General features: G+C 38.7%; 1 protein-coding gene across 1 annotated transcript in view; it reads right to left on the reverse strand.

Annotated features, from left to right (window-relative positions):
* The window catches only part of UBR2 (ubiquitin protein ligase E3 component n-recognin 2), a 140,774-nt gene extending 127,784 nt beyond the window's left edge, over positions 1–12,990 (reverse strand). Inside the window, exons 1-2 of the mRNA XM_007936245.2 lie at positions 12,913–12,990; positions 4,362–4,621 (exon numbers count right to left, since the gene is read on the reverse strand). Of these exons, the coding sequence (XP_007934436.1) occupies positions 4,362–4,621; positions 12,913–12,990 (338 nt within the window). The remainder of the gene's footprint in view (positions 1–4,361; positions 4,622–12,912) is intronic.
* Positions 12,991–15,916: the final 2,926 nt, after the last annotated feature.

A 15,916-nucleotide genomic window follows, 5' to 3' on the forward strand; every position in this document is an offset into this window, starting at 1 on the left:
GGGCCCCATCCCCCTCCAGAGACGAACTTTTCAGCTTGAACTTGTCGGCTTCTACACGCTTGTGAGCCATTTATCTAAGATAAATTTCCCTCTCTCTCTCTTTCTCTCTCTATAAATATATATATACACACTTTGCTGGTTTTTGTGTTTCTCTAGAGAACCCAATCCAACACAAATATCAAAAGAGAATCTGAAACTTGCTCTTGAATGGAAAGTAGCTGAAGTGAATGGAAGAAATGATGACATTAAAAGAGTTGAAGAGAAGATTTCAAAGGGTGGCTTGAGAAAAGAAAGCAAAGTATTATAAAATGAAGCATGCAAAAAACTTGGAAAACCTAAAAACAAAAAGGAAGTCTGAAACAGAAAAAAAATTCAAGCCTCAAATTATAATATCAAAGGATTCCATGGGCAAAACAGGTCAGCCGTTTGAACCCATCAGCCACTCTGCAAAAGATGAGGTAGTCTGCTTCCATAAAGATTTACAGCCTTGGAAACACTATGGGGCAGTACCTATCCTACCCTGTCCTATAGAGTTGCTGAGTCAGAATCAACTTGATGGTGGTGGGTTTGTTTCTGGTGCACAGGCAAAATACTGAATGATGCAGGAAGTATCAAAAGAAGATGGAAAGGATATAAAGAGTCACTGTACCAAAAATAACTGGTCGAACATTCAACCATTTCAGGTGGTAGCATATGATGAACTGATGGCACTTAATGAAGAAGTTCAAGTTGCACTGAAGGCATCGGCAAATAACAAGGCTCCAAAAATTGACATAATTTCAACTGAGATGTTTCAACAGACACATGCAACACTGGAAGTGCTAGTCTTGTCTATGCCAAGAAGTTTGTAACACAGCTACGTGGCCAATCGACTGGAAAAGATCCATATTTGTATGCATCCAAAGTAAGACAAGCCAATGGAATGTACAAATTACTGAACAATGTGATTAATAGCACATGCAAATAAAATTTTAAAGATAACTGAAAAAACAGTTGCAGCAGTACATCAACAGGCAAATGCCAGAAATTCAAGCAAGACTCAGAAGAGAACATGGAATAAAGAATATCACTGCTGATGTAGATGGAGCTTGGCTGAGATTAAAGAATAACAGAAAGATGTCTACCTATGTTTTAATGACTATGCAAAGGCATTCGAATGTGTGGCTCCTAACAAATTACAGACAGATAGCAATGTGAAGAATGAGAATTCCAGAACACTTAATTGTGCTTGTACAGAACCTATACATGTAGACCAAGAGGCAGTCATTCAAGCACAACAAGGGGATACTGAACAGTTTAAAATCAGGAAAAGTATGTGTCTGGGTCGTATCCTTCCACTGTACTTATTTAATCTGTATGCTGAGCAAATAATCCAAGAAACTGGACTATGTGAAGAAGAACGTCACATCAGGATTGGAGGAAGAGTTATTAATGACCTGAGATATGCACATGACACAAACTTGCTTGCTGAAGTGAAGAGGACTTGAAGCACTTACTGATGAAGATCAAAGACTATAGCCTTCAGTATGGAATACATTTCAACATAAAGAAAACAAAAATCCTCACAACTGGACCAATAAGCAACATCCTGATAAATGGAAAAAATATTGAAGTTGTCAGGATTTTATTCATTCAGTCATTTTTGGCTTATTTCTATACTTTTAGTTAATATTTTTTTTTATTTTTAATTGTACTTTGGGTGAAAGTTTACAGAATAAATTTTTTTGCCATTCAACAATTCACACACATTTAGTGATTGCATTTTACATGCATCTATAGTCAACACTCATGTAAGCAGCAGTCAAGAAATCAAGTGATATTTTACACTGGGCAAATATGCTGCAAAAGACCTCTTTAAATTGTTTAAAAGCAAAGATTTTGCTTTCGTCCTTTGAGGCTGAAAGACCACCCGACCCAAGCTATGTATTTTCAATCGTCTCACATGCACATGAAAGCTGGACAATGAATAATGAAAGCTGAAGAACTGATGCCTTTGAATTATGGTGTGGGTGAAGAATATTGCATATACTACAGGTTACCAGCAAGACTAGGCAATCTACTTCTGTAAAGATTTACCGCTTCAGAAACCCAGTGGGGGTAGGTATGAGTTGGAATCAACTCTGTGGCACTGAGTTTGTTTTTTTTTTTTCGGATGGACTACCAGAAGAACAAGAAGTCCTGGGGCCATAGTGCTTAAAGCACTTGACTGCTTTACAGAATTACAGAAGTTCAAACCCACTAGCCACTTTGTGGGAAAAAGATGAGGCACCCTGCTTCTGTAAAGATTTACAGCCTTAGAAACCGTATAGGGCAGTTCTACTCTGTCCTATAGGTTGCTATGAATCAGAATTGATTCGATGGCAGTAGATTTAGTTTTACCAGAAGAACAAATAAATCTGTCTTGCAAGAAGTACAGCCAGAATGCTCCTTAGAAGGGAGAACGATGAGACTTCATTTCACATACTTTAGGCACGTTACCAGGGAGGACCAGTCCCTGAAGAAAGGATGTCATGCTTGGTAATTGTACAGCATCAGTGAAAAACAGGAAGGCCCTCAATGAGATGGATCCACAAAGTGTCTGCACCAATGGTCTCAAATGATTGTGAGGATGGTGCTGGTCCAGGCAATGTTATACTCTGGAGATGCATGGAGATGTTATATCAGAACCGACTCAACAGCACCCAACAGCAACAATATAAGCTGATATGAAAAGCTGTCAAGATTTTTTTGAATAAGGGACCAAGTTTGCTGGTCTGATAGAGCCTAGTGGAACCCCTGAGACTATGGCCCCTAGCTGGGCTTCAGGTCTGGAACTGAACCCATTCCTGTGGCCTCCAGCCAAACAAAAGACAGGCATATGAGCTGAACATTTACATTAGGTAGATACACTCCCTGAAGAGATCAATCATGGGAGAATAGAAGGGCTGTGTATACACAGGGAGACAGCTCAGGGGGCAGGAGTCCATGGGAGGGAAGGACATAGGAAAGAGGTAACTATGGAGAGGAAGTGGGAAGTGAGCTGTTGCTTTATAGGAAATTACAGTCAATGTCATGAGACAAAGTATATGTGAACTGCTGTATGGAAAATGAATTTGCTCTGTATACTTTTTTACCCAAATCATAATAAATATTCAAATAAAAATTTTTAATAAAAATATTTGGCTTAGTACATAAACATACACACAACATATTCTCTTTTGTATGTATGTTTAAGATAGCAATATATAGATATATCTATATATGCACTTAAAGAAAAACAAAGGACCTCAAGTGGTATAGTGGGTAAGGCATTTGGCTACTGACCAGAAGGTCAGCAGTTCAAACCCACCAGCTGCTCTTCAGGAGGAAGATGAAGCAATCTAGTTCTGTAAAAGATTTAGAGCCTTAGAAACCCAATGAGGGTCACTATGAGTTGGAATTGACTCGATGGCAGTGGGTATGTATATACGCACAGAATTTTCTAAAAGTATCCGTAAGAAAATCTTAAAATGGTTACTTCTAGGAAGTAGAAAAGGAGCTCTGGTGGTGTAGTGCCTAAGGCACTTGACTGCTAACCAGAAGGCTGGCGGTTCAAATCCACCAGCCACTCCTTGGAAGGAAGGTTGGGCAAGCTACTTCCATAGTGATACTGTCTAGGAAACCCAAGGAGGAGTTGCTATGAGTTGGATCCGACTCCACGGCAGTGTGTTTGGTTTTGGTTTGGTTAGGAAACAGAAATGTATAGTCAAAAATGGGATAGGATACTTTCCCTACTCTTTAGTACTCAATTCTCACCAACAAATTAAAGAAAAGAAAAAAGTCATTATAGAACAAATAAGTAATATAACATACAGATCTTGATTTCTAAATACCATCCCCAACTAAAAGTAAAGTCCTTAGAGAAACGGTTGAGTCTAGATATGAGTCAGAGTAAACACAAGTGAGCTGTGCTGTGGACATTTTACTGTACCAGAAACCAAAGCAGCACTCAAAAACGAATGATGCCATATGGAAAAGATAAAGAAGTTCATGTGAAGGGACTACCACCGGCCAAATGTGGGACAATGTGAAAATCAAAAAGAATCACTGTAATTAAAAAATTAAGATGAAAAGCAAGGAAGTGCTTATTATAAAAGTCAAGACAGCAGTTAATTATGGAGAAAGCACACAGTGGGCTTCTGGAATGCTGATGATACGTTATTTCTTGTCCTGGAAAATAGTCTCATGAATGTTCATTTTGTAATTATTTTAAACTCTACATATTTATTATATGGACTTTTAAATGTATTTCATAATTTATAACAAAATTTTAAGGTTTCAGGAAAAGAAAACATGCCAAGTGAAAACAAGAGATTTTTAGAAAGTAAAGTATAATATTTTACCTGCAAGAGTATGTAGGCTCTCCTACTTTAAAAACACGACCACAAAGGTGAGAAGGTTTGTTTGATTGTTCAAGTTTTGAAAAGCCAAATGTAGGATCTTCACCACAAAGGTACCATTCCATGGGTCCCAGCAAAACATGCTGTGCCAGCATGTCTTCTTTCTGTGGGGAGGGGTTGGGACCCCTGCAGTAGATTTTGGGTACATAGTGGGCTAAATGCTGGTATACTTCTTTAGTGAGGTCAGTTGCTTGCAGCCATTTCTTTAAAAAAAAAAAAAAAAAAGAAGAAAAAGAATTTTAAACACTCAAACTGGTAATTTGAATAAACCTATGAAATATATTTTTGTACTTTCTTTTTAGGTACAAAAATAATGGTAACTTATAAATCATTTTGTTTACAACACTTGTCACTTGTATGTCTTCATTCCAAAAGGATAAAATTCACTTATTATCTTCTGTTAAAATGCCAAGTATTTCAGAATGCTTCTTTACTTACAATGGAAGTGAAAGTAAAGTGAAATGAGGTCCTCTTCCTTAAAACAACTCTTAAAACCTTCTGCAGGCAGTCCAGGAAAGTCATCATACAAATCATTATATAAAGACCCTTGCCCCTGAGCTCATCTGACTTCCTTTCTGATCTTTGCTCAAATGGTATTTTGATTGTAATTTGGACTCTCACATAAGTTACAAAGATCATGCAGTGAACGTGAATAGCCTTATTTCTCTAGTCATATTTCTCACTGATTTAATAAGCAAGTTTATATACCAATATTTAATGAATGGAAGGGTCCACAAGAGACTTTGTTCTGTTTATTATGCTTTCTTTTTCCTGAGCAACCTCTCTTTAAAAGCCCTTTGCTCTCCTCCTAAAAAACACCTTTCCTACCCCCCAGACCTTTATGTCCAACTGCCTGTGAGAATTATACTTAGGTATCTCATGGACACCCACTCAGTATGTCTAAAACTAAACTCATGATCTTCCCCCCAAATCAACTCTCTTCATTTCCCTAGAGAACTATACTAGCTTTTACCCAAGTATGCAAATTAGAAAAACTTGAAAAACTTCCCTCTCCCTCACCCCAGTATCCAATTAATCACCACATCTTGTTTATTAGGCTTCTTACACATTACTCAAATCCACCCATTTCTTTCAATTTCCACAGTCACTACTACCTCCAGTACCCTAGTCCCTCATCTCTCACCAGGAGTAGTGCAACAATGTCCTAACTGGTGTCCCCATTAGTCTTGCCCTGCTGTAATCTATTTTCCAATCTTGCTGCCAGAGTGATCCTTACAAAATGTCAACCAGATCATGTCATTTGGCTTCCCATTGCATTTAGGATCCAGTCCAAGGCCCCTGGCATGACTGAAAAGATGCTTTGCCTTTATCATACTCTCTAGTTTCCAACTCCTGACCTTTAATGCTCTTCTCTCTTTACTTTACAAAGCTATTTTCTACTCATTCTTTGGATCTAAGTTTATGTCTAACTTTCTCTGAGATGCCTTCTTAACCTGTTCCCCACCCCAACATCCCTTCCCCATAACCCCCAGGGTCTAAAACAGAACCTAGTCTCAGTGGGGCATTTAGTAACATCTGTTAACTGAATGACTATAAATATGTTTATACTACTTACTGTCACATAACATTGACACTCCAGAAAGCTGCTCCTTGTGGCTTTAATGAAAGTAGAGATAAAGCAGATCCAGGCCTGCAGCACGGATCAGATCTCGGTCTCTAAAAACCAAACCAAATAAGCCCTAGATAAGGCACCCTTCAAACCACCTCCTTTCTTTTTCCTTAAGTCTTAAGTTGGTCCCCTTTTTTCTGCTGTTTATCTCTAACTCCCCTATCAATTCTGCCTGTATGCTTGTATGCTTATTTGTTCTCCATGCTGCTTTATGCAATTACAAGTTATTTTGGCTCTAAGCCAAGTAAAAGTAAAAAAAAACAAAAACAAAAAAAAAAATGAAATAAAATGACTTATTTCTATTTAAATGCAGTTAACAAAACTGCTAACAGAACTGAGCCAGTATTTATCTATAGATTACAACCTAAGTCTCAATTACACCTTTGCTAAAAAAGACGTTTAACATCATAAAAAGGTAACATAAGGTTTTCATTTTAACTATCGCATAATCTTTAGCTAACTCTCTTCCTTCTAAAATATATAGAGAAATTTTAAATATTCATGAGGTGTTTATATATATATATATATATATATACACACACACATATACATATATAAAATATAAAAATCCTGTTCATAAATTAAAGGTCTTAAACTTAAAACGGAAAGTTTTCATCCCTAAGGTAAAGTAAAACTACCTTTTCCAAAGGTCACTCACTACCTTTGTTGTTTTTGCTTTATAGAAGTAGGGAAGAAACTGAATTACTTTTAAAACAATAAAAAAAATTCTAAGGGAGACAATCCTACAGGTTTCAAGGATTCCCTCCCTTTAGAGAAACAGCTCTAAATTTAAAAAATTATATATACATATCCTTTAAGCTCAGAAATTATAAAAGGACATATTAAAAGAAAAAAAGTAATCTATTGGCCAAATACAAGAATAAATATCTACTTTTTCACCCATTATCAACAAACCCTATTCCAAAATATGAGCAAAGGTAGTCAAATTATTCTAAGCAACTTACTTTTTATGAATAAAAAAGGAAGCAGTAAGAAAGAAGTCACCTTTATGATCAGAATGTTAAGTGCTTCAGACAATTTTAATTTACAACACATTTAGAGATTTTATGTAAAAAGTGATTATTGTTATTCTTATATTTTATGTTTCCCTTTTCCTAAAACTTCATTTTTACAGAATTTTAATCCAAAGAAAATAAAAAGTGATGCTCTCTAAAAGGAATTATGAAGTCTTGTGGCTCCAACAACACTGACAGGTCAAATCTGTTGCTATTTTTCCTTAAAAAAAAAAAAAAATTCAAAAACTATTATCAGCTTCTGCTTTGAAAAACAAACTAGTTGCCTTATATAAAATATATTATGATTAAATTTACACACTTAATCTATAAAACAAAGTACCTTTATATAAGAATTCTATATGGCATACTGAATCGATAAATGTCAATATAATAGGTTCCCCAAAAAAACCAAACTCACTGGCGTTGAGTCGATTTGACTCAGTGACCCCTCCGTGGGTTTCTGAGGCAGTATCTCTACAGTAGTAGATTGCCCAATCTTCCTTTCAAGGAGTGGCTGGTGCGTTTGAACCACCATCCTTCTGGTGAGCAGTCAAATGCTTTAGGCAGTATGCCACCAGAGCTCCAAAAAAAAAAAAAGTGAAGAGAAAGCAAGCAGAAGGAAAATATTATGACTACTATTCAGAACAACGGCTCACACATTTCTCAGAAGAATTAAAATCTATAGCTTTACAAATTGTTGTCATCAACGTATATTTTTAACTGCTTCTTTGACATAAAAAATTAACTGAGATTTCTAATTTAAGTGCATTTTAATTTGTCCTTATTTCAGACACTTATGGCTGTCACATCCATGCACACAAGGTAGTAATAAGCATCTAATTCCAAAAAGTCAGCCAATGAAAACCCTGTAACTCACACTATTCTGATCTCATGTGTGGGGTCCCCATGAGTCGGCCAACTATGTGGCAGCTAACATCTTACTAGAAGTCCCCTGATAAGGGGAAGTAAAGAAGTTGCCAACTCATTCCACTAAAGTAAACATTTTATTACAATTTTCCAGGAGCCTTCCTCATTGCAAGAAGCCCTGGTGGTACCGTTAAAAGCACTCAGCTGCTGAATTAAAGTTGGCAGTTCGAACCCACCAGCTGCTCCATTTGAGAAAAATGTGGCTTTCTACTTCTGTAAAGATTTACAGCCTAGGAAACCCAATGGGGCAATTCTATTGTGTCTTATAGGCTCATTATGGGTCGGAATCAACTTGCTAGCAGCAATTTTGTTTTGTTTTTTGGTTTCCTTATTGCACCCTAAATTTAAGCCTTAGGATAGAAAGCAAATACAGTAAACATAAAAATGAAAGAATCTCTAGATTTTATCTTTTACCACAGTATCTAATTATTGCCCAATTAAAACTGTGTTCTCTACATTTGGTTTTGCTTCATACAGGGATAAGCAACATGTAAGCTAATCATAAAACAACAATCACTAATGCTCAAATAAGAGTTTTAGGAACTATAGTAAGAAAAACATTAAATAAATTATATTGTTGTTATGTGCCGTCGAGTCAAACCTGACTCACAGCGACCCCTCCTTGGGTTTCCAAGGCAGTTATCACTACGGAAGTAGGATTGCCCAACCTTCCTTCCGAGGAGTGGCTGGTGGGTTTGAACCGCCAGCCGTCTGGTTAGCAGGCAAGTGTCTTAGCCACTATGCTACCAGAGCTAAACATTAAATAAATTATATTAGGAGCTCTAAAAATGAGATAAGGAGATAATTTACAAATCAAAACAATATAGAAACTCAGTAACAAAGGACAAATGATCCAATTTAAAAAATGGGCAAAGAATCTGAATCAATACTTCTTCAAAGAAGATATACAAATGGCTAATGAGCTCATGAAAAGATGTTTAACATAATGAGTTATCAGGGAAATACAAACAGAACTCACATTAAGATACCACTTCACACCAAGCAGGATGGCTATAACCAAAATGTCAGATAATAACAAGTGTTGCTGAAGATGTAAAGAAACTGGAACCCTCACACAATGCTGGCAGGAATGTAATATGATGCAGCTGCTCTGGAAAACAGTCTGATAGTTCCTCAAAAAACTAAATATAGTTAGCATATGATCCAACAATTCTACCCTAGATAATCCAAGAAAAATGAAAACATAAGTCCCCATAAAAACTTGTACATGAACAGAGCCAAATATCTCACAGGACTGGGTTATTGGGTTTGAGGGCTTACGACTACTGTCTCAGGGGACAACTTCATCAATTCACCTAACATCGCTCATAAAGATAATGTTCTACACCCAAGTTTGGTGAGTAGTGTCTGAGATCTTGAAAGCTTGCGAGTGGCCATTTAAGATACAACTATTGCTCTCTACATATATCTGGAGCAAGGAGAAAAAAGGAAATCAAAGACTCAAAGAAGAAACTAGTCTATAGGACTAACAATCTATACAAATCATGGCCTCATTTACCTCGACACTAGAAGAACTAGATCATGTCTGACTATCACTACTGACCATTCTGACCAGGGACACAATAGAAGGTCTCAGACAGAATGGGAGAAAAATGTAGAACAAAACTCAAATTCCTAAAAAAGACCAGCCTTACTGGACTAGTAGAGAGTAGAGGAACCCTGTAACTATTGCCCAGGGATATCCTTTAAACTTGGAGTTCAGACCACTTCTGGAGGTCATCTGTCAGCCAAAAGATAGAGTGGGTCTATTCATAAAATAAATACCACCCTCAAGTACTGTGCTTTACTTAACAATTATCTAAATGAGACCTAATGGTCAACATTTACCCTAGACTAAAGATGAGAAGGCAAGCGGGGACAAGGAAGCTAGATTAATGAAAATAGAACAACCTGAATGGAAATAATGAGACTGCTGGACATTGTGACAAGCATAACAAATGTCATTGTATATGGAGTCATACACACAGCATGTATATGAATTATTAAATGAGAACCTAACTTGTTATGTAAATTTATCTAAAATCACAGTATTATAAAACAACTTATACATGAATGTTCAGAGCAGCATGACTCATAATATCCTAAATAGAGATATAACCCAACTGTTCATCAAATGTTGAATGAATAAATGAAATGTGATATATCTATAATACAGAATATTATTTGGTAATAAAAAGCAATGAAGTACTGATACATTCTACAACATGGATGCAAATATCCAGCTAAGTGAAAGAAACCAGTCAAATATAGTCTATTATTCCATCAATATGAAACATCCAGAATAAGCAAAATCTATAGAGACAGAAAGTAGATTAATAGTCGTCTGATGCTTGTGCGGGAAATGGAGTGTGATACTGCTAACGGGTACCGTTTCTTTTTTAAGATGATGAAAATGTTCTAAAATTAATTGTGACGGTGGTGGCACAACTCTGTGAATATACCAAAACCTAGTGAATTGAATGTATATGAATCATATCTCAATATAGTTGTTAAAAATGTTAAAGTAAAGCAAAAAATAACCAATACAGACATAAAACTCTATAAAACTTCTACAACAAATATGTATTTCTTTGATAGTCTGGGGAAAAACAACGTATATACTTCTTAACATAATTACCCGATGGAACATGATACTATAATCCAATCTGTGGTGCACAAAATGTGGATGCAGTTGAGAAGTGTTGGGAAAGTCACAGGTGCTGTGGAATTTATTCTATCAGGAAAAAGAGAAGACTGAGAAGAGAGGGCCATTTTAATATCATAAATTTACCATAATTAAAGAGCCAGCCTAGATGCTTATTTGTGAGGCACAGTAGTTAGGATGGGATCACAATAAAGTCCTTTCTCCTCCTAACAGAAGTAAGAAAAGCAGTGTGTAAATAAAGTGTGGGAAAGAGGAAACCAGTGCTCATTGGGTCATTTTAAACGGATATGACTCCAACAAATTACCAGTAACAGAGGTCTAAAAGCTGTAATACTAATTTCTCTACTTGTTTATCCTCTCTAAAATTTACTTTAAACTTGAGAAGAAAACTTTATTAATTTATGAAAAAGAACTGTGCTGAAGCCTACCTGAAAGAATAGTATTAAGTGCTATGATATTCTAACTAAATAGAGACAATAAATTTCTCATAAAAAGTGAGGCTAGGATTTACAGCTCGAGGAATCCTCTATTTTCATACTAGTTTGCATCTAATATTTGAAGGAATTTTGTTACATTTTAGACTAAATATTTTTCTCCTTTATATTATTGTTCAGAAAATCATTTAAAAGCAAACAGAGCAAAAATATAACGTAGATCAGTTTGCTGATCTTCACACACTCAAAGTCCAAATTAATACATTTTTATTGCATTTCCTTTATTCTCCCTATTGTATCTGCTTGAGAATTCATTGCTTAAGAACTAGGAGCACCACTTTTACAAGTGGTTTCCTGAGGAACTTCAACAAGTTTAAGTTAGAGGAGCTCTGAAACTCAATAGTTTGTATTTGTACAATATGGACAACAGAATAGATAACCTGCATCACTGGGCCACAGACACAAAATTTAGAGTGAGTTTAAAAAAAAAGACTCTGAGGTAAATACTAACACATTTGATATCAGTAGGAGATCAAGGAGAGAACACCCGCCAAAAAGTTTCACTGTTTATTCATAATGCTGCTTTCATTTTCTTTTTCAAACCTCTTTGACAGATAAAAGGCAGATGGAGGCTGAAAGTCCTTGGGTTGTTACAATATTGAGTACAAAGGAAGAAAATCAGGACTGTGGTTAAAACCAACAACAACGGAAAACAAAACAAAACAAAAAAATCATTCAACAGGCAGTGTTTCTTTAAACTCACACCTCTACTCCTGTCATTTATTTCCACCCTGACTTTAGCAGCCTTATCAAGTCATCCAAAACAACTTCCCACTGACCAACAACAGCTCCACAGTGCCCCCTGCTCAAATTCTGTTTATAAGATTCAGATTGTTGACTTGTGCTCAAAGGTCACACTCCCTTCCTAGCAGCTTGTTAAATTGGAGGCCTTGGAGGTGGGGCCCAAGTTGTTTTGGTCCATTCATAATCATTCTGGACAATGTGTTCCAATGGGTGTTCCTTGTCCTTCTTGGGGAAAGATGCCATCGAGTTTCATTGAAATAATCATTTTACAACTCTCCTGGCATATTCAAATTACAGTTTCAGTACAATAGGTTTGACCAGTGTCAGTTTGGGGTATACTGCTCTTAATTTGCTGTACCCAATCCTCACTTTATTAGCTTATATTTGCTGAAAGCTACTGCCTCGAAGTTATATAACGTTTGTCCTCCATCCAACCACCTCCAACTCCTAGAAAATTTTTTCTCATCTCCAGCCACCATCATTACTACTTTCACACACTCAGTAAACGTGTCGAGACACTATTTTGCACACATTTATAAATTATGTGTACTGACCAAACACGTGCAAAAACGCACTGAAGGGCTTAAGGGGGGTGGGCTATGCCGTCGCATTTCTGGTACCTAGTGCAGTCCCAGTAACAAAGTGGGGGCTCGGTAGCATGCTTTGATGGAGGAGGCACCGCTCCGCTTATCTTAGAAAAAGGAATCAGGAAGACGAACTAAGGCAATTATACCTGAAACGCTAAGAAACATTTCTTTCCCTCCCAAGAGATGGAATAAAGGGCAAAGGCCGGCGTGTTGAATGGGAGGGTGGGGAAACTAAAGAATAATGGGAGAACGAGCTCTTGGGTCAGTCCCAGCAGAAAGAGAATGAAAAGGAGGAAGGTGCACAGCGCAGTTCTGAGGACTGAGAATGAAGAGAAAGGAGAGAAAGGCGTGGGAAGAAGGAACCGTGGCCTCCCCAAGCCGTTACTCTACAAAGCGAGGCTGGACGTCCCCGTCCGGGTCCCGGCACTCACCCCAGCAGTCTCCTCAGCCGAACATTCCAGCAAACTCCGGTCGATGGCCTGCACCTCAGGCTCCAGCTCTGACGCCATCTTCCCTCCTCCTTCTCTCCAGAGCTGACGCCGCTACCGCCGCCCCGAGGGCCGCGGCCACGCCACAGTCCCGGCGGCCGCGACCGCCACTCTGGCCCCAGACAGTCAGTCCCGGAGTCGACCAGCCGGCCGCGGGCGAAGCAGGAGGGGGAGGAAGAGCGAGGTGAACCGGATAGGAGCGACAGCGGCCTTCTGCGCGCCCTCCCGGGCTCTATGCCCAAGCGTCAAGTCACTGCTTCGTCCCTTCCCCGAAGAAGGACACTGAAGAGCCCAGGCCTAGCACTCTTGCACGCTTCTACTGCGTCCCGCACCAGGAAAGGGGCAATAACACCCAAGGGACGACAGAGGATTCTGGGAACTGTAGGAGACCACGACACGGACTGGGGAAAGTGACACCCTTATAGAGAGCCCAACGACGGCATTGTGGGAGTTGTAGTCCATTTCTAACTGGAGACCGAGCAAAAAGTAGGTTAAGGGGGCAGGACTTTTCTGCAAGACCGGAAAGAGACTAGAGGGAAGAAGCGCCGCCTTGGGAAGAGACAGCAGAGCACGGTATCATGGGAATTGTAGTTTTAGCCCCTCCCCAACCCCTACACACACACACACACACACACACACACACCCTATATACATACACACGCGCACACACCCTATATACACACACGCGCGCACACACACACACACTATCTACAGCGCCTAATAAGTACTTGTCAAAGGCTGGCTTATGGTAGGCATTCACACACACACGCCAAACCTACTGTCATCGAGTCGATTCCGACTCGTGGCGACCACCATTGGGTTTCCAACGTGCTAAATCTTTGCGGACGTATATTACTCCATCTTCCTTCCGCGGAGCTGCTGGTGGTTTTGAACCGCCAACCTTCTGGCTAGCAGTCAAATGCCTTAGGCACTGCACCACCAGAGCTCCTTGATAGGCACTCAAATATATGTCAAAAGAATGGATGAATTGCACTCTATTTCTGTAGTTCTATTACCACGTCATCCATCATTCCCTCTTCCTTTGGACTAGACCCGTGTTGAACATTACCCAGGTTTTTTTTTTTTTTTTTTTTTTCAAGGTTTTAAAACGTGTTTCCTAAAACTCCCTGCCCTGGAGTCAGATCCGACTCTTAGCGACTCCTCCTTGGGTTCCCAAGGCGGTATCACTACGGAAGTAGATTGCCCAATCTTCCTTTCCAGGAGTGGCTGGTGGATTTGAACCCGCAGCCTCCTGGTTAGCAGTCAAATGCCTTAGGCACTATGCCACCAGAGCTCCCAAAACATGTTTAAATGCTGTTAAAAGAAAAATTTTACAAGCAATTTATTTATGACCACTTATCAAGATTTATTACAAACCTTGCTGCAAAGGAAAAGGAATCTACCAGGCCTATTCGAATATTTTCTCTTGATAGGGACATTTTATAGACAAAGACAATCGTTGTTATATATGCATACAAAAGAAAATTATGTTTGCTTAGTGGCAATTAGACTCTTGTCTGACAGTTGGGTGACTGGGTTTTTTAGAACAAATCTTCAACCCTTTAAAGTTTATCAGAAAATTGCTTAACATTTTATCAGGAATACTAGTTTATTCTCAGAAGGAAGTTGTGAATTACATTATGCAAAAAAAGAAAAAAGTTCTGACCAGACCAGGTTTGGGACATTTAAAAAACAATTATTTTTTATTGTGCTTTAGGTGAAAATTTACAGAGCAAATTAGTTTTCCATTTGACAGTTCGAACATAAAGTGTTCCTTGACATTGATTGCATTCCCCAGAGTGTGTCAGCACTCTCCCAATTTCCGCCCCAGATTCCCTGTTTCCTTTCATCTGAATTTTCTACCCCTTCCTGCCTTCTCATCTTTGCTTTTGAGCAAATATTATCCTTTTGATCTCAAATAATTGATTATGCTAAGGAACACATTTTTCTTGGGTGTTACTGTTTATTTTATGGGCCTGTCCAGTATTTGGATGAAAGGTAGTCTCTGGGAATGGCTTCAGTTCCAGGTCAGAAGAATGTGTTAGTGCCATAGTCTTGGGCGTTCCTCGGGGCCAATAAGTCTAGTTAATAAGTCAGACCAATAAGTCTGGGAGTTCTGGTAGCATAGTGGCTAAGGCACTTGACTGCTCACCAGAAGGCTGACGGTTCAAACCCACCAGCCACTCCTTCGGAAGGAAGGTTGGGCAATCCTACTATCTGTAGTGATACTGCCTCGGAAACCCAAGGAGGGGTCGCTATGAGTTGGGGCCGACTCCACGGCAAACAACAACAGTAAGTCTAGTTCTTCTTTGTGGATTTCATTTTTTTGTTCTACATTTTTCTCCTGTTTTTTCCTGAAGGTTGGGCAATCTACTTCTGTAGTGATACCGCCTCGGAAACCCAAGGAGGGGTCACTATGAGTCAGATCTGACTCCAAAGGAGTGAGTTTGGTTTTGTTTTCATTTGTCTTGGGACCCTGTGTTGTCATCCCAGTCAGAGTGGTTGGTAGTGTAGCTGGGCACGGTCAAGTTCTCCTGGCTAAGGGTCATATAAACTGTGGTTCATGTAGTGCATTAGTCTTTTGGACTAATTCCACCCTTGAGTCTTTGAATTTTTTTCACTCTCCTTTGCTCCAGACGAGAAAAGACATCTTAGATAGATATTTGAAAGCTTTTTAAGATCTGAGACACTACTTACAAAGTAGGATGCAGAACATTATCTTTATGAACTATGTTGTGCTCATTGATGTGGATGTCCCCTGAGTCTGTGGTCCTTCACCTTCAAGCCTAGGAACTTCAACCCATGCCATATGGTTATGTCTAAGAAGTTTTGGTTATGTCTAAGAAGTTTCACGTAGTGCCTAAGGCATTCGACTGCTAATCAGAAGGCTGGTGGTTCAAACCCACCAGCCACTCCTTGGAAGGAAGGTTGGGCAATCTACTTCCAT

This window comes from Orycteropus afer, unplaced genomic scaffold, assembly GCF_000298275.1.
Source record: "Orycteropus afer afer isolate SDZICR_OR568_19922 unplaced genomic scaffold, OryAfe1.0 scaffold00034, whole genome shotgun sequence".
In the NCBI taxonomy this organism is placed as follows: domain Eukaryota; kingdom Metazoa; phylum Chordata; class Mammalia; order Tubulidentata; family Orycteropodidae; genus Orycteropus; species Orycteropus afer.